This window comes from Gopherus flavomarginatus, chromosome 1 (genome assembly GCF_025201925.1).
Source record: "Gopherus flavomarginatus isolate rGopFla2 chromosome 1, rGopFla2.mat.asm, whole genome shotgun sequence".
NCBI lineage: Eukaryota > Metazoa > Chordata > Testudines > Testudinidae > Gopherus > Gopherus flavomarginatus.
The window spans coordinates 92,131,415-92,156,968 of record NC_066617.1 but is presented as its reverse complement, the minus strand read 5'-3'; the positions used below and the strand labels follow the sequence as shown (position 1 = coordinate 92,156,968).

Below are 25,554 nucleotides of genomic sequence, written 5' to 3'. Positions count from 1 at the left end.
TAAGATCACGATGACAGAGTCATCATTATATTACACAGGGGAATTCCTATAGATTTGCTGGGGTGGCTCCTAAAGGTTGCCAAACTGACTTTCCCCTGGCCCAACTTCTAGACCTCAGCACACACCCAACAAGCAGAGACAACAGGTAAGCATACTGCACATGCTCTGGTTCCCCACCCTCCACCTGTGTGCACAGTAGCCAAAAGGATGGTCTGACCCACCTTACAAACTGCTTCAGGTTGAGGGATTTTGGACCCCTTTGCATGTTCTGCTAGGATCAAATACACTTGCAATATCCTTTCAATCTGTTCTGAGCTTTCGCAACAGTTGGCCTTTGTTATATTCTCCTGCAATTCTAACACTGATTCCTGCAAGAGACAGTTTCACTTGAATGATCAGATCCTGTCATGGATAACGCTAAGCTGAAGCAATTCTGGTAACCGCATGTTCCACTGGCCTGATAAACTATTGCCAGCTTTCTTATTCTGATCCAACAAATTAACCTTTCTGGGAAAGGAAAAATGTAGTTAAACGGTTCCAGTAATGAACATCTCACATCTCTGGGATGGAAAAACAAATGTCTTGCAAGGTGAAGTGCTCCTTCAAAGAAGGCTTACAGATTGCATAGAAAAGAAACAGAAGAGACAAATACCTTGTGCTTAGCTTTACGTGAACGCTTGGAGCCAGATTCTGCCCACAACTGATCTCAGGAACTCCACTGACTCCTGTGGTGAAATCATGGTCCTATTGAAGTCAGTGGGAGTTTTGCAATTGATTTCAATGGGACCATGACTTCATCCTTGTTGTATACCAGTGTGAGATCAGAATCTAGTCCAGGGAATGCAAAAGAAATAATTACATAAAACAACTCCTAATAGCGGAAGCCGAAGAATTGCTATTATACTGGCCTGGGTGGGAAGAGAGGATGAGATGGATTTTCACTGGCAGCTAAAATCATGGCAGGAAAGCAGTGGTTACCTTCCCCAAATCCCACCCCAAACTGCACAGCATAACTAAACCAGTTCAACAACAGGCCCTCTGTCCCCACAGATGAAAGGCCAGGCTTTCCTCCTTAGTGCAACATTTATTTTAATGTTCCCACTGCAGAAAACACACACTACATACCTTTCCTTTAGCACACACAAAATGCTATTCGGGGGGAGGGGGAAGGGCTGTCATCTTTTTTTCAGCTTCTTGGCAATGAAAACTTACTTCCAAACATTTGAAAAGAACCTCGAAATGCTCCTTGTAGATATGCACTGCAGCCGATTTTACCATATGTTTGAAAGCTTCTCCAACAATAATCCACGGGAGTTTAGCTTCAGTCTCGGTAACGGGCCCCAGCTTTAGCAGAATTAACTTTATAGCCTGTGGAAGGAAAAGGCCAGTTGTGTCTTCATGCTTAGAAAAGAGACCAAAATATTCTAAAACCCTTTAGCTTTAGAATTTTTTTAAACAATGACAATGTAATGGCTTTTTAAAAATATTATAGGGATTTCAATCACCTATAAAATTATCTTTTTTTGCCCAGTACTGAAGTTAATAATTAAATCCAAAATTGTTTTATAGCCTCTAAATAAATCCACAGAAATACACATGATCACCCAACGCAATCATTTCAAAACACATAAATATAGCTCAGGAATTACTAAAAGCAAAAACTTGAAAAGCCACCTTTAAAGAGATATCATTACATGTATTACCCTACGATAAACAGCACAATTTACTTCCAAAATCCACTGAAGCAAACAGAAAGACACCTGTTGGCTTCAAGGAGTGTGATATCAGGCTCTATTACAGCGATGTCCTGTATTAGGTACTTTAAAACTTTGTCATTTTCCACTTAGTTTATATGCTCAGGCTATTTACCTTCTCTGCACAGGAGTGAAACATGTTCCTAACCCCCTTGACCATCTCAAAGAGTAGTTGTCCCACGCCTTCTACTTTTTCTGGGTGCTCTCCCAGGTCAAGAAACATTAAATTGAAGAGTTCATTTTTATCAGAAACCTACAAAACAAAATCCACAGAGAAAAAGTTATCTTCAGTTCAAACCTATCAAATGGAAAGAAATCATTAAATGACCTCAGACAGTGCCATCTTACTCTTCTACTTCACCCTCCAACAATTCAGACTTGTTCTCTCTACAATAATGTATGTCAATAGAATGCAGATGAAGGGTAAGTCCTCAGCTGGTGTCACTCAGTGTGGTTTCACTAATAATGCCCGTTCAAATCAACGGGACTTCAGCACATGCTGAAGAACAAGGATAGGATTACTCACATGCTTAATGTTAAGTACATGCTAAGTGCTTTGCTGAACTGGGACCATAATGAGATGTCACACTGAATAAGGGGTAGTAAACTAGTCACTGGAACACTAAGGACTGTACTAGGGTCTAAGAAAAGGACTGGACCATTCTAGAGTCAGAATTCAGTAATTAAGTACTATGATGCAGCAAACAGATGGGAGAATGCTGCTTGAATTTCTGCCCAAGATTTTCAAAATCCTCAGTTTTTGGGTGCCCAGCATGTGGCTCCTTAAAGGAGTCTGAATTGTAGGGATTAGGGATCAGCACTTTCTGAAAATCAGGCTCCATTAAGGTATCTCAGGTTGCATGTCCAAAATTCAAGGAAGCCAAATTCACCAGTCACTTCAGAGAACTTGGCTTCTGCACATATTGGCTTAATCAACATCAAATGGCTATACATTCCATTTCTTACTTCACCAAAATGACTGCAGTTTAGCATTGATTAATTTGGCTAGAAAAATTATGTACTCAGATATTCTGTGCTCAACTGAAGATGCACAAGAAACTGTAAACAATGCAGCAAAAAGTCTCAAACCATTATTTCAAAAATGTATTGACCCAACGTGAAGTTTAAAAACTAAGGGCCCAATCCAGCCAGGTCCAACATAGCTCCTTTCTCCTTATCGAGGATTCTAGAGAAATGTTGGAAAGGTGACCAGGAGCACTTCAGTTTCACTGCTCTTAAAAAAGAAAAGATCGATATTACATATATAGTCAGGGCCTGATCCTGTGAGGTGATGAACACATTCTGTTCCGGTTGTGCTACATATAAAGTCTCCTATAAAACCTTTGTCACTGCATAAACCAAACCAAACCAAAAGAAACCCCTCAGAAAGGATAGAATGCTAGTTTGTGTTTTGTTAGCCCCTTTATTCTCTAGAGGGCACCCACTATCATTACACATTACAGCTTTGTTCAGTATTGGTGAGCTTGATGCCAGGGGCCCCCATGGAAAGCTGTTAAAGTCAGTCATGTCAGTAACACATCACCTACCTTCCTCATTAGAAAGGTGAAGCTTTCTGCAGCAAACTTTCTGATGTGTGGTTTCTTGTGTGCCAACAAGGTACTGTATAAACTACAAATACAACAGGCAATTAAAACCATTCAACTCACACTCAGCCAGAAAGAATTCATCAATAATTACTTTGTTAAAAAGACAATTAATTCTGAAGAGTAAGAGAAGCTTTTACATTAAAAAATAATCTAATGACCGCAGTCTGTAACGAGGCGGTGTGGCTATCCCTCCTCATCCGGGAGGGTCGAGCCCCGTCAATCATCCATAGGGGCGGGGCCTCTAAGCGGAAGTCCTGCCCCTCAGAGGGTCAAGCGGCGACCCGGAAGGATAAAAACCAGCCCTCAGCCAGAGCCTAACCACCATCAGGAGCAGACCTGTCCGCAGGAGCTCCTGACTGGGAAGCTGCTGAGGCTGCAGGCCGGTGTCCGAACTGGTTGGAGCTTCCCTCCGCTCGCTATAACGAGGAGCGGCCAGAGCCGCCCCGTCCCTGCTGTGGCCCCGAGGATACCCCGGAACAGGCCTGGCCGGACTTCCCAGAGGAGCTGCCAGATCTGCTGCCCAGCCCTGGCCGTGAGGCGCCTACGTGGTGGGACGTCCCCGAAGCTGATCCCACGAACCAGGTAAGCTTGGAGGGGGATATTGGAAGTAGCCTGGGGGCAGCCGACCCGAGTCAGGCTGCAGATTTCCCGATACCCATGGCAGTGTGTTGCGGTCAGGATCCCCACTGACCACCTGCAGCAGTGATCACCACTACTAGGGCCCCGGGCTGGAACGCAGTGGAGTGGGTGGGCCTGCATTCCCCCTGCCACCCGTCCACGGGTGGCAGAATCCCCCTCCCCCGGCCTGAAGAGGCCAGCTAAACTGGTAATTGTGTGTTTGGTGCCCCGCCCGAACCAAGGGCTGGGCCCCCCTTTGACTGTGCCACTGCCCGGTCCTGTCCCAAAGGGCCCGAGCAACCCGCACTCCTGCCAGCCCACCCCTGAACCAAAGGGCCGGAGCTGAGATAACTGTGTGTTTGGTGCCCCGCCTGAACCAAGGGCTGGGCCCCCTTTGACTGTGCCACTACCCAGTCCTATCCACAGGGACCGAGCTACCCAGGCAGTGGGCGACAGTTCCGAGAACCGAGACCCTCAGACGACAGGTCGAGGCCGGTGTGGCTCCCCTCCTCATCCGGGAGGGTCGAGCCCCGGCAAGATCCGCTTACAAGACCAATAAAGCTTACCTATATATATTGGCCATATCCTTCACCATCAGTCTCCACAGGTATTTGTAAAGGTAGGAAAGAGAGGTAAAAGCCCATTCTAGCAGCTCTGTGTCTTGGGTACCCAATAACATGGTAATGGTCAGGAAAAAATCTTGAAAGTGCGGGTAGAAGTCTGTCTGGAGATCTCGAGCCAGCTGTACCACTAGGCTAGATTTCAGAAAACAAATGTCAATGTTTGTATGTTTAAAATGCCAAACACCTAAATAAACTATAGCTCACTGCCTGATTGTGCAACTACACTGCAAATTAAAATGGCTCTAGTGGATGTACAGCATGCAGATTCACTGGACGTAAAGCTGTCACTGTCTCTTATGTGAACACCAGAAATGATGTTACCTTGAATGAAAGGGGTTTTTGAACTGATAACAAACCAACCAAACAACCTCAAATAATTTTACATTTAGGTTACATTAAGAGCGAGACTTAAAACCAAGAGCAGCCATGAACACATCAGTGACACAATGAGCTCACACCAACACGCTTCTTGGGTTGTTGTAGAGATTTGTTTGGTTATATTCTAGGAGTATTTTTGAAAGTAAACCTTATAATTAGAATGCTATTATAAAAGACCCAGAAATACCACTGGTATGGCTCTCTCTCAGGGCATGTCTGCACTTACCCCCAGAGCGATCGATCCAGCGGGGGTCAATTTATCGTGTCTAGTGAAGACACGATAAATTGACCGCTGAGTACTCTCCGGTACTCCACCAGAGTGAGAAGCGTAGGCAGAGTCAATGGGGGAGCGTCAGCAGTCTACCTACCACAGTGAAGACGCTGCAGTAAGTAGCTCTAAGTATGTCGACTTCAGCTACACTATTTTCGTAGCTGAAGTTGCGTAACTTAGACAGACATAACTCGCCTCCCTCCCAGTGTAGCCTAGGCCTCAGTAACATGTGTCCAGTGCAATTCTTTCTTCCATGACAACAAGGACACATACACAACGTTTTTGACGTGATTTACACACTTTTCACCCTACATTGGCATGAAGGACTGAGTTTATTTTACAGTGCGTACTTACTCCAAAAGGGGCTGATACGCAAGACTGTTTTTGACTTGCAGATGAGTCTTCAAGCTCTGCACTATGGCATCCTGATAATACACCAGCTGGTTGAATGACTGGCATTTGCCAGCCACTTCTCTGTAGAATTTCACTGTGCAAAAAACAAAGGAACACTTAAGAACTGTGTCCTAGTTATTGGTACACATAAAGGACTTTCAAGAGAATAACAACAACTCTACAGCCCAATTCAAACCCCATTGAAGTTGATGGAAAGACTCCCAGTGATTTCAATGAGCTTTGAACCAGGACCCTAATCCCTCTGCGTCAGGCTGGTACTCTACGTAAACAAATTCCACCCTGTACAGCATGACCTTATTATGCAAGCAAAGAATGCAAATGAATTTTAAACTATTTACTATAAAGAGATACCGAAGTGCTGTGTGAGGTTCAGTTCTCTCCATTTCTGCAGTCCTTCATAAAAGTAGGTTTCAACCTCCTGTCAGAAATAAAGATCATGCATTAGCCAAACAGCCCTAAATAAAACATATTATTTCAATGTAAAGATTAGATAGAAGGCTCAATAGAGGAAGCACAATCCAATGCCTCATGCCATGTCTCAATTTAAAGAAATGCTGATGACTTCACTTTAAAACAGCATCAGTTACTGAAACACATTTAATGCTTAAAATACATGGCCAGATAATGCGAAGTGTAAAGCCATATGAGCTACAGAATGTTTTATCAGATAGTATCTTTAAAAAGTAATGCTACTGATATGTGCAAAACATACTTCAAGATTTTACTGCAATTTCACAATGTATTAACTAATTACATTCATAATCCCGCACAGACTTACATACGTGCTTACATGTAAACACTGGGAGTTAGTCCCATTAAAATCAATGAGGCTATTCACTGTGCATAAAGTTAAGCATGTGTGTATGGCTTTGCAGGATAGGGACCTCACTTGATCCATTGTTTTTCTTCCCTTACAAACAGATCTGAACACTGACCTTCAATGAGACTTAGGGTCCTACATGCTTAAGTCGCTTTTGAAAATGGGACTTGGCTGTCTAAATGGAGCAATGCCTTAAAATCTTTAGAAAAATCTGAACCTTGGTGAATACACATTTCTAAAGTGCTCTGAGATCCTTGGTCAAAAGATGTTATAATAATTCTATGGCAATTCTATATTCTTCTCACCTCAGCGTAGCTCCCAGTCCTGTCAATCCGATGAATAATATCGATATTAACATTGCCTAAGCGTTCAGAGAAGGTGAGAAACTGTAAAAACAAAAACTAAAGTCAAATGTTTCCTTTGCTGTTTATTTCAGAATTATCCCTTTTAAATGAGTCTCTGACATGCACTATAGAACTGCAGACATTGAGGAAACACTGTCAAATAACGCAGATTGTGTAAATAAAGCTGTTGATATATACACATACATACAGAGAGAGAGAGATTCTGGTTTTAAGTCAATGAAATCAGTCTTTTTGTTTGTTTGTTAATTGGGGGAGTGGATAGAAATATCTGCCTGGAGTGTTTACCAGCCAAACACTGCAGCACCTGTTAACCCAGGAGAACAAAAACGAAGCTCTAAGGCTGTGGCTACACTACAAGGCTTTTAGCCACACGGCTGTGCCGCTACAGCCGTGCCACTAAAAAGAAGGTAGTACAGAACTTTGGCAGTGTTCTGTCAGCAGGAGCTCTCCGACAAAGTACTGGTCTCACAGGCACTTTTCGTCAGTAAAAGTTTTGTCGTTCGGGTGTGCGTTTTTTTTAACGCCTGAATGACAAAAGTTTTGCTGACGACGTGCCAGCGTAGACAAAGCCTAAGTGGGCAAAGCACACTTAAGTAAGCTAAGAGCATAAATGGAGGGTGAGAAGGATGGTAAAATATTACATTTTTAAAATGTTTAGTTTTCAGTGCATAGCTGATCTAACATATACCACAGAGCGGGGTGGCCAAACTGTGGCTCGCAAGCCACATGCAGCTCTTTTACAATTAAAGTGTGGCTCATGAAACCCCCATGCGCCCCCATTCTCCACCTACCAGACCAGGGGGGGTGGGGGAGAGAGAGCGAGCTTGGGCCTTCTCGCCTGTGGTGGGGTGGTGCTCGTGGCTTCTACCCAGTGGGGAGGGGAGAGTCTAGGGACATCAGCCCCACAAGAGGCACCTGCAGGGGCTTGAGCCCTGCTCTTGTTGAAGCCCTGAACGGCGACTCCTGTGGTGCTGAAGCCCCTAGCCCCACCATCCTGGCAGGTGCGCCCAGCTCTTGAATTTCTCGTATGCAGCTCATAGGGTCAGTACGTTTGCACACCCCTGTCATAGAGCTTGATCCTGGCTTCAAGTAATGCCCAGGAAGTGCCCCATTGTCTTCAATGGATGGACAGAGATAGGGTAGATAAGGGATAGGTGGGGGAAGAAAGGGGGTGTGCATGCAAGTGCCAGTTAGCTTGCTTAATTACAATGGAAGATTGATTATTAACACTGTCTGAAGTTTCATAAGTATCTCAAGAACTTTTTAAAAAGATACATTATTTTCATGTTCCTAATTGTCTTCAGTTATTAGGGCATTGCTCATCTACAGCTGTCTATAAAAATATTAATAACTGACAGAACACTAGTTATATTTCAGTACAAGGAGTCTTTCCAAAAACAAAGAATTACAGCAAATATTTTGCATCATTCAACTAAACACCGTTTTAAGCAAATACTATTCGGATTTATTTTAAAACACAATTTCTGACTGAGCAGTCTTTAAATAACATGTCCTCGATTCATTTTTTTATAAATGCCTTTCTAAAATATTTTATTGGGGGTTTTCTCATCCTACCCTGTCAGTGGGTTTCTAGACTCCTTTCAGCAAGGGAGGCACATTGACTGACTTGGGAAACAGTGAAAATGACTACATGTGAAGTGTCGTCAAATACACAAAGTAAACAAACTAGAAAATTAGGAGAACTTTTTTTTTTTTTGCTATCTCCTTTCAGTTATACCAGTGTTTGAGTATTATCAGTAACTATAGCAAATACGAAGTCCTCAGACAGAAATATAATAATTGAGTTAATGCTGTCTCTTTAAACATCAGCTACATCACTTAGAACAGTGTCTCTGAAACTTGGGATGCCACTTGTGTAGGGAAAGCCCCTGGTGGGCCAGGCTAGTTTGTTTACCTGCCGCGTTTGCAGGTCTGGCCAATCGTGGCTCCCACTGGCCGCGGTTCGCTGCTCCAGGCCAATGGGAGCTGCGGGAAGCGGCACGGGCCAAGGGACATACTGGCCGCCGCTTCCCGCAGCCTCCATTGGCCTGGAGCAGTGAACCGCGGCCAGTGGGAGCCGAGATCAGCTGGATCTGCGGACAGGGCAGGAAAACAAACCAGCCCGGCCCGCAGCCCCCATTGGCCTAGAGCAGCGAACCGCGGCCAGTGGGAGCCGTGATCGGCCAGACCTGCGGATGGTGCAGGTAAACAAACCAGCCCAGCCCGCCAGGGGCTTTCCCTACATAAGCGGTGTCCCAAGTTTTGGAAACATTGACTTAGAAACCCTTTTTTGGGATAGTCACGTTAAAGAGATCATAGGGGCTATTAGATATTCCAGCAAAAAACCTCAGCAAAATACAAGGTTTTCTACACCAGTGCAGAAAGATGCATCTGAAAGGTTTCCTAGGGCCAAATCATGCCCTATAGCAGAAAAACATACAGGAGAGAAAAATGTTATTGGCACTTGTAGAGTGTTCTATATGTTATCTAGGCAGGATGCTCTAATCATGCAGACATCCCAGAACCCTGAAGGAAATCATTGACTCATAACATCAAATCAGACAGACAGGGAATCCCTCCAGCCATACCCAGGCAGCGTGATTCTTTCTAGAGCAGTGGTTCTCAAACTTTTGTACTGGTGACCCCTTTCACATAGCAAACCTCTCTGAGTGTGGACCCCCCCTTCTAAATGAAAAAACACTTTTTGATATACTTAACACCATTATAAATGCTGGAGGCAAAGCGGGGTTGGGGTGGAGATTGACAGCTCACGACCCCCCATGTAATAACCTCACGACCCTCTGAGGGGTCCTGACTCCCAGTTTGAGAATCCCTGCAAACTTTTTGGCCTGAAGGCCACATCGAGGTTCCGAAACTGTATGGAGGGCAAGTGTAGTGTATTAAACTGCTCCCTGAAGGAATGTGCTACTTAACATGTACTAAGTATGTCTGCCAGTCCTGGTGCTCTGAGTGGCATGGTAAGGGAGCAAGGGGGTTGGATAAGCTGCAGGGGATCCCAGGGGGCAGTCAGGGGACAAGGAGGCCTGTCAGTGGGTGGGGGTGTGGATAGGGATCAGGGCAATCAGAGGACAGGGGCGGTTGGATAGGTGTGGGAGTCCCCGGGGGCCTGTCAGTGGGCGGGGGTGTGGATAGGGGTCGGAGCAGTTAGGGGATGGGGGGGTTGGATCGGTTGGGGGTTCTGAGAAGGGCAGTCAGGGGGCGGGAACTGGGAGAGGGCGGATAGGGGGTAGGAGCCAGGCTGTTTGGGGAGGCACAGCCTTCCCTACCCGGGTGTAGTGTATTAAATTGTTCCCTGTAGGTGCACAGAAGCCATCTGCACTAGCCAACGTTGCTAGCACTGGTGGAGTCTTTCGAGTGGATATTGGCAATGGTAAGACTTTACGAATTTCCCAAGCACAGGTGAATCTGCAGACTCCCAATAACATGTGGTGCATCTATGCTCAGAAAAGTGATACTCGCTTTTCCTTAGTGTAGGCAAAACTGCTCATACGGAGAAGTTTCCATGAACTCAGAGACAGGGAGGAAGCTACTGCTTTTGCTCTCCTGTCCTCTAACAGTGTGAGGACCCCAAAGCAGGATTTTTGCTTTTGGTTTCCTCTACTCCACACAGTGAGGGGAAAGGAGCGGAGGAGGAATTCTGATAAGGCCTGCTGTGAATAGCACAGGGTCAAACGAACGGAGACTCGTTCTAACAGGAAATGCAAAGAAGGATCGGGGTAACAGCTGGACTCTGAACAGAAACATCATTTGAACAGTGCGATTAGATTGTAACCTCTTCGCAACCGTATCTTCAGGGCCCAGCACAGCATGTGGGCCTTAAAACAATAACTAGGGAGCCCAAAACAACGGGGGAGGGGGGGATGCTTAAGGAAGAGGAGGAGCCACCCCAGAGCCGTCTGTTCCCAGCCCGGGGCCCGTTCTGCTGCACCCCCCGGGCCAGGGCAGCGCCCCACTCGCCGGGGCTGTGTCCGATGAGCAGGCGTCTCCCCGTGGCTCTAGCACTCACCCTGTACGTGTTCTCGGACTTGTGCGAGGAGGATTTGGACTTCATGGCTCCGAGTCCGGGTGCAGCAGCCGGGGCCGCCTCCGCGGGGCGCCGGGATCCAAACACGCGTGCGGGCCTAGTTGCTGGGCGCCGCCATCTTGGCTGAGGGAGGTAGGGAGCTGCGGCTGCCGAGCCACGTGTGCCACGGGCGGGGGAGGTGCGGGGGGCGGGCCGGCCATCGCGGGCCTTACAGCTCCGCTTCTATCCTGCAAAGCTGCTGCACTGGCCCAGGGAGAGTCCTGTCTGGAGCGTCCTCTGCTCCAGGAGTCCGGGCCGCCCCCGGGCCCGAGCTGCTGGCGGCTGGTCTCGTGCCGGATACACTGGCAGCGCCACGCACATTGGCAAGGCCAGAATCCGGCAGGACTTTGAACTGGTCGTAGCCCCAGGTCGAAGCTAGCTTGAAAAATACCCGTGCGGCCCTGTCGTGGGCCAGCCTCCGGCTCTGCCTTCCCCGTGCTGAGCTCCAGTGCCTGGGTGCTTGTGGCTTTCCCAGACATCTCCATATTCCTCCAAGTTTCTTAATAGCTGCAGTGCGAATTGACCATGGGTCCGAGAATCAATGGGATTCTCTGTCTACCCAGTTCTATCGACATGGGTGGTCACGTTGACCTAACTACAGTGATCAGGGCACAGAAATTTTTCACAGCCCTGAGCAACGTAGATGGGTCAATTGAATTTCTAAATGTACACCAGGCCTTGGAAAGGCAAATACAATAGAACCTCAGAGTTACGAACACTTTGGGAATGGGGGTTGTTTCTAACTCTGAAATGTTCATCATCCTGAATAGAGCACTATTGTTTTCTTCCAAAAGTTTACAACTGAACATTGACTTAATATAGCTTTGAAACTTTACTATGCAGAAGAAAAATGCTGCTTTCCCTTTATTTTCTTTTAGTAGTTTACATTTAAATCAGTACTGTCCTGTATTGATTTGTTTGGGTTTTTTTTGCCTCTGATGCTGCCTGATTGCAGTACTTTTAGTTCCAAATGAGGCATGTGGTTGACCGGTCAGTTCATAACTCTGGTGTTCGTAATTCTTAGGTTTTACTGTACATCACAGGCTTACACTTTATTATAGAAGGTCATCTTTGTAATCAATAAGGGCTAGATACTTGGGTTGTTTTTGTTTTGTTTTAAATAAAAAATTAAGTTCATGTACTCACTTGAGAGAGCTTCTTATTCATCCTGGGCAGGTGGATTCTTCAAACCCTCAATATATATACACCACTACTATATAATAAGTATTAGTGGGATAGTTAGTTGATAAGCATACCTACTATATTTACTTTGTACAGTTTTAGTGAAGATAAATTAAAGTTATGGTTATTTCTATCCATCTTAGGTTCTTATATGGCCCGCATAGTTCCGGAATTTGAATACCTCATAATCTTGAACATACTGATCCTCACAGCGCCCCTGTTAAGTAGGGAAGTGCTATTATCCTCATTTTACAGAGTGGAAACTGAGTTACAGATAGGCTAAGTGACTTACTCAAGGTTGCAGAGGAAGCCTGTGGTGGAACAGGGACTTAACCCAGGTCTCCCTAAGACTAGTGCACTAACCACTGGCCCTCTCTATATAAGTGTCTTAGTGCTTGATCATCTGAAATAATGTAATGGTGCTGCTAAAAGTAGTTATCAAATAAAAGCCGGTGTTTCAATGTAAGACTCTTTTGTATGTGTATGTATCCCATGTTTGACACTGTTATCGTGCTATTTGTATAATAGTATTTACACTGCATTTTTGCTTCCCACTACAGAGCAGAGGAGAATAGTTATTGGTATCACTGAAAGAAAGGAAAGACACTGCTGAAACACCCATAGTATATGGCAGCCTGCCATCGAACCAGAAATGTACAGCAATGCAAGACTGACACTGAATATTTAATCCCCCCTGACCCGCGCACACGCACACATACCTCCAGTGTGAAACCTTTCCTAGATTTAGATACTTGGGATGTTAACTTGGGCTGCACTTGTACACTGTGCCATGCTAATAAACTTTTGGAAATTGCTGAGATAGATGTGCTAAAACACCTCATACTCTCCCAAAACATGACAAAAAACCCCACCACACACTCATTTATGAAGGCAATTGGGTACAGTGGATAGCGCTATGGAACCTGTGTTCTTAGTCCCAGCTTGGGCATTGGCTTGCTGTGTAACTTTGTGCAAGTCGCTTCACTTCCCTGTACCTCTGTTTCCTTATCCTTTCTCTCCAGCTAACAGGAAAGGTGGTCCAGTGGTTAGACTGTAAGCCTGGGATTTGAGAGACAGGGATTCCCTTCCCACAGACTTCCTATGTGACTTACATCCCAGTATATAAAGGGAGAGTTATTATTATGAATCATATTTATTACAGTAATGACTAAGATTACATTTGCATTATGAGCTGTATGTGATTCCCCTGCCTGTCTATGCTACTCACACTAGCTTTCATCCAGCTAGCACGAGTATAAATAGAGTAGCCGAGGTAGTGGCAACAGAAGCATGGCTTAGCCATGCTGAGTACGTACCCATAGGCTTCAGACAGGCTTAGCCATGTCTCCGCTGCCACTACCAGTGCTACTGCAGCTACACTGGTACCTCAGTGAGAGCTAGAGTGAATATGTGCACATGAGCAGGAGACTCACACTCCTAGTTCGTCATATAGATGTACCCTATGCAGGACCGGCGCTAGAGTTTTTCGCACCCTAGGCGCACGGCCATTTTGCCGCCCCGCGCGCCGCTCCCCGCAGCTTCGGTGGAGCTGCCGCAGCCATGCCTGCGGGAGGTCCACCGGAGCCGCGGACCAACAGATCCTCCGCAAGCACGACTGAGGCAGGTCCACTGGAGCCGCCTGCTGCCCCCATCCCCGGCAAAATGCCGTGCCTCGAAAATCCTGGCGCCATAGGCGATTGCCTAGTTCGCCTCAAAAGAAGCACCGGCCCTGACCGTATGGGTCAACCAAAAATGGGGCCCCAGTGTGCTAGGCACTGTACAGCGAATCCCTGCTTCAAGGAACTTACAATCTAAATAATGCCCTGTTGTGAGGATAAAGACATAAAGGAGAGCTCAGATCATGTGTAATAGGGGCCATGTATGTAACTGAGATAGAGATACGTAAAAAGAGGATGATTGTATTCACCTGTGAGATCACAAGAACTATTTTATTTCCAGCGTTTGGTCTTCCTCCTGTTGTGTAATTGGGACTTTTGCCATTTGCATCCAGTGGGAGCAGACTGGTATAAGGCCCAGATGCTCAAAGGGAGCTAGGTACCTAACTCCCATGAATTAGGCACCTACATACTTTTCAGGATCTGGGCCTAATTGCCTAGCTTTAGGCATCCAGGTTTGAAAGTGTTGGCATTAGTACTCTCATACCCAAATGTCTCCATGAGGAAGTACAGGCACGGCAGGTAAATTACGCCGAAACCCAATTAATGCTATGGAAAAATGTATCCCACCCAGTATTCCAAGCTTGTGAGCGACATGATTCAGGAGACCTGTGGTTTTGTTTCTTGTGGGAGGCACACTATGGAGTTGTGGATTTCCTAGGATATGCAGGCTCCCAAATTCATAAAGGAGAATCCATCATTTACACTAGTTTAAACCTGCAAGTGAGCTGTGCCCCATGCTGCAGAGAAAGGAAAAAAAAAAAACCAAAAAAACAGGGTCTCCGTCAATCTGACCCAGTGGAAAATTCCTTCCTGACTCCAAATAAAGTGATCAGTTAGACCGTGAGCATGCGGGCAACAATGATGATTCTCCTTTCACAGGAACCCTTGGCTACAGATTGCAGGGCTAACTGCACTTTTGTCCCCTTTCAGAGTGACCATATTGGTCAGTAGCACAGTACATGCTCAGGACAAGGTCCCTGCCACAAAGATCTTATAATCTAAAGGACAGGACAATCCAATACAAGCCAATATGTAATGAAAGGCCTTATTTGAAGAAGAGACAATTTTTTAAAATTAGTGGTTTGTAGATTGTACATAGATTTTAAGGCCAGGGAATTATCACCTAGTCTGTCTTTCCTTTATTGATATATGGCTGTGATGAGCTAATGTTCCTAGGCAGAAGCCTATACAGTCTCATACATAGTTTCAGTGTAAGAAAATTTTTAGTTTTTCAAAACTAAGTATAGTAGACAAACAGATACGTTGACAGGCCAAATGTATTTAGAAAACAGTTTTCAAACTCAGGTGCCCAAAGTTAGGTTCCTAAATCCGCATTTAAGCACTTAAATAACTAGCCTGAGTTTTAAAAGTGCTGAACACCCAAAAGGCAATGGTGTGTAAAGTTACTCGTGTAGGCCCCAATCCCTCAAAGACGTCCATGCAGGCTTACATTTGCACAGTCTGAAGTGTTCCATTGAAGTCAATGGGGCTATTCACAGTGTGTAAAGTTAAGTATGCACCAGGTATGTTCCTGGAACTCTGGTACATCAAAAGAATGCTTGCTACTTCCCACCACAGGGGAAGACAGCAGTGAAGGGGTTAAACTATAGCACATCTGAGGTCAGGTTACTCAGCTTCCAGGATGTTCTATTGACAAGCTGTTGAAAACTTAAGCTAAAGGAAACTGATTTTTTTCACTCAGCAATGGAGAGCCCTTTAGAGACAATAAAAAATATTTTCCTTGCCAGTTTCCTTCTGAGCTTTTAGCTGGCTCTTTGTCCTATCTCACAGGTAGAAACCCTGGAGGATTACATAGTCATAATGCTCAGTCAAAAAGATTTGTGAAAAACAAAACAGCAAAAGTAGTGGAATGTTCTCCCTGAGATAGCTTTTCTGCTATGCATAAGATTCACAAAGGCACTCAGCTCGGAGATGAAATGGTGATGGCAACAACCTTGGTTCCACTTGGTAGGTCTCTCTGTTGATGGTGTCTTTCTCAGGCTGGTGCCAAGGCTTTACATCTCATGGGTAATTTTTGAGCACAACCTGGAGTATAGAAGCTTAGGTTTCAGCAGCAATGAATGCTTTTTCATCTCTGAAATATTCAGAAGATGGGGCTTTGTCACAGCAATCCAACTCTTCCTGATATCTGGGATGCACTCCTCTAATGTTCTTTATTTGGGGTAACCTTTGAGAACTCACTTTAGTAGCATGACTTCTCAGGGGCTTTGCTCCATAAGAGCTGGTGATGCTCATGTGCTGTCAGCTGCAGTAGATGCTCATATGTCAGCTCCAAGATTTTTGTGTGCTTTAAGTGTTTTCTATTAGTTTATGTGGCAGAGTTCACTCACCCTTGGAGGCCATCCCCTGTTTTGCTGGGGTGTTGCTTCTATCTTTAGTTCCAGCTCCTCTTGTAGGTCTTCTGTGGCTCCACCATCTGGCCAAGCCAGCTAAGTGTAGCATAAATGAGTCCCAGCAGAACTAACTTTTCTGACCTCTTGGGCTACTGAAGTCTACTCTACATACAGCCCCTATCTCAGACTTCCCTCCCACAGGATCCTACCCTGCTCACGCTGAGTTTCGCTCCATAGGATGGTCCTGCCCTCCCTAGATCTTGCCCCTTTTTTCCCCAGAGCCCACACAATTTGGTCGGTCAGTCAGTCGGTTAAGCATGTAAAAGTCTCCATCTCCTCAGCCTTCTATCCGCTATTGATCTCTCTCAGTCTACTTAAACAGCCTGGCTCCGCCTCTTCTGGCCAGGGGGCAATTAGTTAATCAGCTACCCACAAGGTGTAGAGCACAACTAACTGGAGTTTTAGCCCTTACTTGTAGGTGATGGGGGTTAAGCCCCATTACAGTATATAAGATTTCAATAATTTAGGACAGAGGTCAGGAACCTTCAGCACACAGCCCATCAGAGTAATCGGCTGATGGTCTGCGAGACATTTTGTTTACATTGACTGTCCGCAGGGATGGCCCACCACTGTGGTTTGCCATTTCAGGCCAATGGGAGCTGCGGGAAGCGGCGGCCAGCACATCCTTGCGGCCCGCTGCTTCCCACAGCTCCCATTGGTCGGGAACGGTGAACCACGGCCACTGGAAGCTATAGGAGGCCGTGTCTGCAGATGGTCAGCATAAACAAAATGTCTTGTGGCCTGACAGCCGATTACCCTGATGGACCACGTGCCAAAGGTTGCCGACTCCTGATCTAGGACAATCTGCTTGAAAGGTTGCTTACTGCCCTAATCTCTGGTGGTACTTCTTACAGTTCAGAGCAATTTCATCTGTATTTCCCCTCAGTGGTCTGGTAAGTGCACCCACTCTCAGGCTCCCAGCTCACTACCTGTGGCCTCTCTTGGGTGTAGACACACATCTTTGTTCCTTTTAACCAGGGTATCTCCAGGCTGACCAGTTCCCCGGCTTCACTGTGTTTCCTAGCAAAGGCAGTCTGCCTGAAAAGACCTGTTGGCTTTCTCTTCAGAAACTAGAGTAATTCTACAGCGGTAAGTTACCACATGACATGCCCTAAGCAAGTTTACTTTATTCTTAAAATACAAAGCATTAGAGAAAACACATTAAAATCATTAAAAGAACCTACACGCATGCTAATAAGCTTACCAGACACCATACCAATTCTAATAGGGGTTCTGGCCGGATTCTCCCCTCTTCGGGGAGTCCTGCACAGCTTCAGCTCAGAACAAGCACATCTATGACAAGTTTAGCCCACCCTTTAATACAGATCAGAAGGTCTTTGAACTGGAGATCCCAGAAGTAGGTAATTAGTACACAAAGAGTTTTTCTTCCCAAGGTGTACCTTCGAAAAGGTGTCTTCAGAGAGAGAGAATTTGCATTCCCTCCCCTCCTGATATTTCTTAATGAAATCCACTTCAGGGGTATTTTTCAGAATAAACCTTTGAACTTCCTCATACTTTCCAGAGATTGCATTGACCCTGCCTGCTAGAGAAGTTCTATTCAATGCCACAATAGTACATACACTACTTGAAATAAGATAAATTCCAAAGGTCTTAACCCTAATCCAATAAAGTTTATCTTAATTCAGAAAAGTTTGTCCGGGATATTACAAACTATTCTTGATCTATTACAGTATCCAGCTGCTGGAATGACCTTTGAGACTACTCTATATTTCCGTCATCTAATGGGTTCCAAGGCAATGTATGGGTGTAAAAGAGGCATAAACCCACCCTTTGCCCTACCAAACCCAGGGTTCCAGGTGCAAACTAGCATCACTGGAGATCTGAACCATCAACTGGGGGATGGGCCCATGTACTCACTTCACTTCTATTTTTCCTCTTTATCTCTCTTTTCCTTAATTTGCATTTTTAATTCTCTTTATGTTTTACCTTATTTGTTACTCTCTATTTGACCCCTTTCATATTTTTTCTCTAGCTTGAGCACCCCTCTTCTTGCTTTTTCCCCCTCTTATTACCACTGTTTCTCTCTTCCTTTCTTGAACTGTTGATTCTTGCTTCTCTGTTTACTCTCTTCTTCTTCCCAGCCCATATTGCCCCTTCTTCTCTCTTCCATTTTCCTAGTTGTGGTTGACACCATAAAATCCTTCCCATAACTGAATGTACTAGGAGAACATCTGGTGGAATTTTTACAGATGAACAGATCAGAACACTAAACAGAAGGTCTTGGGTCTTACCTCCTTTCTTTGGACTCCATTGTGTGTGTTGGAAGGAACAACTGATTTACTCAAGAACAGGGTTGATACATCTAAACATATAACAGATTTGCAAACACATGATCTCCTATTCACATATACACCTCAAACAATATGCACCCGTGTATTCCCACTAGGAGTGCCCTTGGGAAGGAGGTGGACTGACAGAGAGCAGCAGCCAGAGTGATGAGGATCAAGAAATGGGTTAGAGGAGAGGGATCATAGTCAGTGGGAGCAGATAGCTCACTCAAAGAGAGGAAGGATGGTGGCAGTTAGAGAGGAAAAGTATGTCTGAGAGAATGTTTTGCAAGATAAGTATTGGGGGAACGTTCATTTAGGCAGAAGAAAAGGAGCCAGAGGAGAGAGAGTAGTTAGAGCTAATGGAGAAGGAGAAAATGAAGGAAGGAGTGAAGGAGGACAAGAGGCTTATGGAGTAGGAGTTAAAGGGACAGGTTGAAGGGTTAGAGTCAGACAGAAGGGAGACTACAAAGTTGGTGAAAGAGACATTTGGAAATATTAATAGGATAAATCACAAAAAGGTGAAGTGTTAGGTCACTGGGGACAGAGCATGGGAGTACTTATTCCTGTCCCCTGACTAATCACAAAATTACCGATGGATAGAGACAGATTCAGTAGAGACTGTCGGGATAGCAAGGGAAAGAAGCGGAAAAAAATAGAAGAGGAAACCAAGGAAAATGCCACATTGAGACTCACTTTTTCATTTATCTTTCTGGTGAACATTTGTCAGCTCTTTCTAGTTCATTAACCTCAAGTTAACGCACTGGTTGAATTGTAAATCTATCTCTATAAAATTAAAAACCTTAAATAAACAAGAAATCCTAAAGCCAAGAGGATAAAGTTCAAACATGTAACTAATTCATCACTTCAGCGAAAGGTGAGAGAGGTGCATGGGGTCTGCACAGTACAATGACCCACTTTTACTTATAGTGTGAGTACACAGTATAATTATGCATGTTGTATCTTTATCCGTTTTTGAATTGTCCATGAACAAATTGTGAAATTCTCATATTTATTTGTTATTTTAAATTAATAGCAGAATAATTATTGGGCTGCAGATCTTTCATGAGAAGTTTATTACAAATATTTAACGTTCAAGCTGTGTCAGTGACTTACATGCATCATGTAGTACAATCTCTGTTCCCTGATTGATAATGTATTTAATTAATCAGCAACAGTGCACATTTTGATTGTAGAATGTGCATTTTTGTTGGCTGGTTATGCAATTTGAAATATGCTTTCTCAGACTATTTGAGCAATTGATCTTAAAATCAATTTGCTAGCAAAACTTATTTGACAGAATATCAGTGGAAAGCAAAACAGAAGAGCAGTCAAAGTTAATTAATTAAAAATGTCAATTTAATATTTGATTTCCCCTCCTGCCCGTGCAGTATTTCTCAGTTCCAGTGCTAATTCCTCCTCTGCGGTCTCACACTAGTCACTTTGGCCAAGATCCATAAAGGTATTTAAGCTTCTAGCATGCAATCCATGAAGGTACTTAGCTGCCTCAGTCCTGTATTTAGGCACCACTTCAATCCACAAAACTCCTGACTGGAAGATAGCTAATGTAACACCAATATTTAAAAAGGGCTTTAAAGGTGATCCCGGCAATTACAGATTGGTAAATCTAACACCAGTACTGGGCAAATTTGTTGAAACAATAGTAAAGAATAAAACTGTTAGACACATAGAAGAACATAATTGTTGGGCAAAAGTCAACATGGTTTCTGTAAAGGGAAATCATGTATTACTAATCTATTAGAGTTCTCTGAAGGAGTCAGCAAATGTATGGATAAGGGGGAATCCAGTGGACATAGTGTACTTAAATTTTCAGAAAACCTTTGACAAGGTCCCTCACCAAAGGCTCTTACGTAAATTAAGTTGTCATGGGATAAGAGGGAAGATCCTTTTGTGGATTGAGAACTGGTTAAAAGACAGGGAACAAAGGGTAGGAATAAATGGTAAATTTTCAGAATGGAGAGGGGTAACTAATGGTGTTACCCAAGGGTCAGTCCTAGGACCAATCTTATTCAACTTATTCATAAATGATCTAGAGAAAGGAGTAAACAGTGAGGTGGAAAAGTTTGCAGATGATACTAAACTGTTCAAGATAGTTAAGACCAAAGCAGACTGTGACAAACTTCAAAAAGATTTCACAAAACTAAGTGATTGGGCAACAAAATGGCTAATGAAATGTAATATAGATAAATGTAAAGTAATGCACATTGGAAAAAATAACCTCAACTATACATACAATATGATAGGGGCTAATTTAGCTACAGCTAATCAGGAAAGAGATCTTGGAGTCATCATGGATAGTTCTCTGAAGATGTCCATGCAGTGTGCAGTGGCAGTCAAAAAAGCAAACAGGATGTTAGGAATCATTAAAAAAGGGATAGTGAATAAGACGGAGAATATTTTATTGCACTGTATAAATCCCTGGCACACCCACATCTTGAATATTGCATACAGATGTGGTCTCCTCATCTCAAAAAATATATACTGGCATTAGAAAAGGTTCAGAGAAGGGCAACTAAAATTATTAGGGATTTAGAACAGGTCCCATATGAGGTGAGATTAAAGAGGCTAGGACTTTTCAGCTTGGAAAAGAGGAGACTAAGGGGGGATATGATAGAGGTATGTAAAATCATGAGTGGTGTGGAGAAAGAGAATAAGGAAAAGTTATTTACTTGTTCCCATAACATAAGAACTAGGTGCCACCAAATGAAATTAATGGGCAGCAGGTTTAAAACAAATAAAAGAAAGTTCTCCTTCATGTAGCGCACAGTCAACCTGTGGAACTCCTTGCCTGAGAAGGTTGTGAAGGTTAGGACTATAACAGGATTTAAAAGAGAACTAGATAAATTCATGAAGGTTAAGTCCATTAATGGCTATTAGCCAGGATGGGTAAGGAATGGTGTCCCCTAGCCTCTGTTTGTCAGAGGGTGGAGATGGATGGCAGGAGAGAGATGACTTGATCGTTACCTGTTAGGTTCACTCCCTCTGGGACACTTGGCATTGATCACTGTTGATAGACAGGATACTGGACTGGATGGACCTTTGATCTGACCCAGTATGGCTGTTTTTATGTTCTTATGTTCCTGCTCTGCAGGTGCTTAACTCTGTAGGTGCCTAAATTCACTCCACACCAAAGTTTTTTCCTCCATGCACAGGGAGGCCTCTATCTCCCACCTAAGCCCCAGTGGGACACAAGCCTGGATAGTTACATGTTTGGCCACCTAAATTGCATATGGAAGCCTGATCTAGTAGGCAACCTCTGAGCACTTATAACCTTTACCCTAGTGTATAGAGTACTCATCCAGGATGGGAGAGGCCTGGTTTAAATCCGCCCCCTGCCGCCTCCTGAGGGGAGAAGGGATTGAACAGGGATCATTAGACCAGTAGTGGGCAGCCTGCAGGCCATCAGGGTAATCTGATTGCAAGCCGTGAGACATTTTGTTGACATTGACCGTCTGCAGCCATGACCCCCTGCAGCTCCCAGTGGCCCCGGTTTGCCGTTCCCAGCCAATAGGAGCTGTGGGAAGCGGTGGCCAGCCTGTCCCTCTGGACCGCCGCTTCCCGCAGCTCCCTTTGGCCAGGAACGGCAAACCATGACCATTGGGAGCTGCAAGGGGCAGTGCCTGCAGATTGTCAAGGTCAGCAAAGCATCTTGCAACTCGCAATCAGATTACCCGGATGGGCCGCAGGTTGCCCACCATTGCATTAGACTATGAAGTATTCCTTCTCTCTGCCTCACCCCACCCCATCCCAGCTGTTTTGTATGAACTCACCTGAGGAGACCAATCCAGCAGACATGCTCAAGGCCATCTACAGGATCAGGATCCTGCATACCACCTAGGCAGTTAAACACACATCTTCTCCCAGTTCATAGATCACTAGCAGTGATAGGCGTTCGCTCCCTGCAAACCAGACTTGGGCGCTAGTCTCTGGGAGAGGGGTGGAGCTTAGCACTCACTCATTGGCATCTTCCATTGGCTAGCTTAAGCAGCACCCTACCTAGCATGCTGCCTTTGTGGATTGCAGTCTAAGACACCTTCTTTCCCCATTCATTGTACAGGAAGCCTAGGCACCTAACTGAGGCTTTGCAGATTGAAGTGTTGGTCTTGTGATTCTAGATCAGGGATTGGCAACCTTTGGCACGCGGCCTGCCTGGGAAAGCACCCTGGTGAGCCGGGCCAGTTTGTTTACCTGTGACATCTACGGATTCGGCCGATCGTGGCTCCCTCTGGCCATGATTCGCCACTCCAGGCCAATGGGGGCTGCGGGAAGCAGTGTGCGCCGAGGGATGTGCTGGCTGCCACTTCCTGCAGCCCCCATTTGCCTGGAGCGGTGAACTGTGGCCAGTGGGAGCTGCGATCGGCCGAACCTGTGGACGCGACAGGTAAACAAACCGGCCTGGCCCACCAAAGGTTGCCGATTCCTGCTCTAGGTGCATAAAAGTTAGGCACCATCATACTTCACATTGCACAGCCTAAATACCTTGTGGATCTGGGCCTTTGTCTCTCTTCCTTAGGCCTCAATCCAGGAAAGGACTCAAAAGGGCATTTTAAGCATGTGAATAATCCTATTGCAGTACTTGCTGGATTAGGGCCTGAGTTTCTCCATCCCTATAAACTGTTGTTCCTTAATTTAATCCACACCCAACATTCCCATTTCATTTAGCCAGAGTATTGGAGGTGCAAAAAAATGCAAGGTCAGATCCATACTTGTTGCAGTGCTTAATTAGTTGTTGTGTATGACGGACTTTGAAGACAAAAAGCCCTAGATGACTATTCCATATTATTACTGGACACAGATGGAATGTAGTCTGTGAGAAAGTGACTTTTAAATGTTCCACTATGCTTTTGCTGGAATTGCAAATCCAATTACTTGGCAACAAGAGAGTGAAAAATACAGGAAATCCCTGTAAAGGAAAGTCCTAGTTCTAAAAATACAGCTGCCAAGCGGATACTTTCTTAAGAGAGCTGATCCTAATTCCACAATGAATAGTAATGATTATATATTTCCTTTTAGTACCCACTGCTGGGGCATTTTGAAATGTCCAAAGACCATTAATGGAAGAGCAGAAAAATTATATGCACAGTTATTTCAGCAATTTGCTAAAAATATTTTTCATTTTCTTTTTATTAATGATTTTTTAAAACATCCCGATAAAACGAGTATAACAAGGTATCTAAATGCAGCCTTTTCCATTCATTTAAATTGAATTAAGATAAACTCACTCAGTATTGGTTTGTGGGTAACTGGCTACTGTGTTAGTCATTCAAAACAATAATGTATGGTCAAATATAGCTAACAGGATAGATCAAAGCAGAACCAAATGGCAAATAATGTTCAGGGGCACAAAACATCATCATTGACCTCTGATCAGTGATCTTCAGCTGGACTGTAACTACCTCAGAATCAGGGTTACTGATGATGATGTGCAAGTAAAGCAGTGCAGGAACCAGATTTTTTTGGTTTTTGTTTTCATGATTTCAAAATTTCTTCCATTCCAGAATGGAATAAAAACAATATATTTTGAAATCTCACATGAACCAAAATTCTGAAGAAAAAATAGGTGTCAGGTCCAAAGGTTGTATTGAGACAAAAATCAAAATATTTGTTCTGATTGTAGCTATTTTATAAATATATTTTTCATTTTATGTTCTATACTATAAAACAAAAAAAATTGAAGTGAAAAGTTGTTTCAAAATGAAAATTCAAAACATTTCATCCTGAAAAGGTTGAAATGGAACATTCTGACCTTATCAAATGCTCTTTTACAATTTTCATTTCAAAATGAATTTTCATCAAAGGTGACATTTCCACGAAATGTTTCGCTTTAGATGGATTGGCATTTTGTGAAACAGAAAAGAACACAGCTTGACTTTCACATCCCAGTTCAGTGTTTGTAGGACAGATAGTTAGAACAAACATTTCTTTATTTGTGAACTGATCTTCAACTTGACAGACACACATACATTTGAGTTATTTTTCAGAACAACATTATAATTTAAACTTTGTTTGCTCCTGATCTGCCAGATCTAACCATGAATGTTGTTATATAGCTGGCAAGCTGTACGTCTGGTTTCCATTGCTCTCCTAGTCCATTTTAAGGATTTTAGGAACAGCCTTTGCCAACACCCAGCTTTCAACTACACCAGGGATCAGCAGCCCGTTTTGTTTACCTACCATGCCTACAAGTTCAGCCGATCGCGGCTCCCACTGGCTTTACTTGCACTTCATCCTCAGTAACCCTGATTCTGATGCTTATCCTGGTCTAGCCAATCAGTCTAGATACTTTTAGTGACCCCATCACCATAGTCTGAAGATGGAAGAAAGCCCTGTGCTGAGGCAAAATCTGAGGCAGGCATGGAGCTGGTTTGTGACCCCAGCCCTGCCAAGGGCCAGTATGGGATCTGGCCCTGATTAGGGCTAACCTGAAGGTTGCCTTAACTTGGGCCCAGGGAAAGGGATGGGGCACAAGACTGCCTTGTCCAACACCCTCCCAATCTTGACCCAACCTGGAATGCACCCTATCCCATGGGCTCTTGCAAGAGGAGAAGTCACAGAGCCAAGTCTCCTGCAGCAGGTGTGTTGTGGGGAGGGTGTGAAGGGATATATGGCTGCTTTGTGCCCATGTAGGTGATGCAAAGTGGCCATAGGATAACTATGAAATGGGCTGTCTCTCTGCTTGACAACCAGTTATGTTTACACAGTACCAATGAGAAAGAGCAAATGGGCTTGAGCCTCCTCTTACACAAGTGTAACTCCATTGGCTCCCATGGAGTTACTCTTGGTTTGCATTAGTTTGGGTGAGAAGAATCAGTGCCACTGAATTCAATAGCGCTGCCCTGGTTGATTTACTCTGATTCAGGAGATTGGTCTGATATCCATTTATTGAAAATATTTCAAAAAGGCTCAAATAGCCAAGAAAGAGGATTTATGATTGTCCTTCTGCACCTTTATGATATCTGAAAATCAGCTTCCTCAGAAAAATAAACCACACCTACAAGAGTTGAATGCTGTAAGAGATTTCCTCATAGCTCAGCTT

At 44.3% G+C, this 25,554-nt stretch overlaps 1 protein-coding gene and 1 long non-coding RNA gene across 3 annotated transcripts in view; one reads left to right on the top strand and one right to left on the bottom strand.

Annotated features, from left to right (window-relative positions):
- The window catches only part of UTP20 (UTP20 small subunit processome component), a 104,612-nt gene extending 93,591 nt beyond the window's left edge, over positions 1 to 11,021 (bottom strand). For both annotated transcript variants that reach the window (XM_050934046.1, XM_050934056.1), the window contains exons 1-9: positions 10,878 to 11,021; positions 6,791 to 6,871; positions 6,017 to 6,083; positions 5,606 to 5,738; positions 4,546 to 4,734; positions 3,302 to 3,383; positions 1,870 to 2,007; positions 1,213 to 1,368; positions 222 to 368 (exon numbers count right to left, since the gene is read on the bottom strand). In XM_050934046.1, the coding sequence (XP_050790003.1) occupies positions 222 to 368; positions 1,213 to 1,368; positions 1,870 to 2,007; positions 3,302 to 3,383; positions 4,546 to 4,734; positions 5,606 to 5,738; positions 6,017 to 6,083; positions 6,791 to 6,871; positions 10,878 to 10,922 (1,038 nt within the window). In that variant the 5' untranslated portion in view covers positions 10,923 to 11,021. The remainder of the gene's footprint in view (positions 1 to 221; positions 369 to 1,212; positions 1,369 to 1,869; positions 2,008 to 3,301; positions 3,384 to 4,545; positions 4,735 to 5,605; positions 5,739 to 6,016; positions 6,084 to 6,790; positions 6,872 to 10,877) is intronic.
- LOC127042744 (uncharacterized) overlaps positions 1 to 25,554 on the top strand; it is a 439,524-nt gene that overhangs the window by 88,054 nt on the left and 325,916 nt on the right. The gene's annotated exons all lie outside the window — the stretch shown is intronic.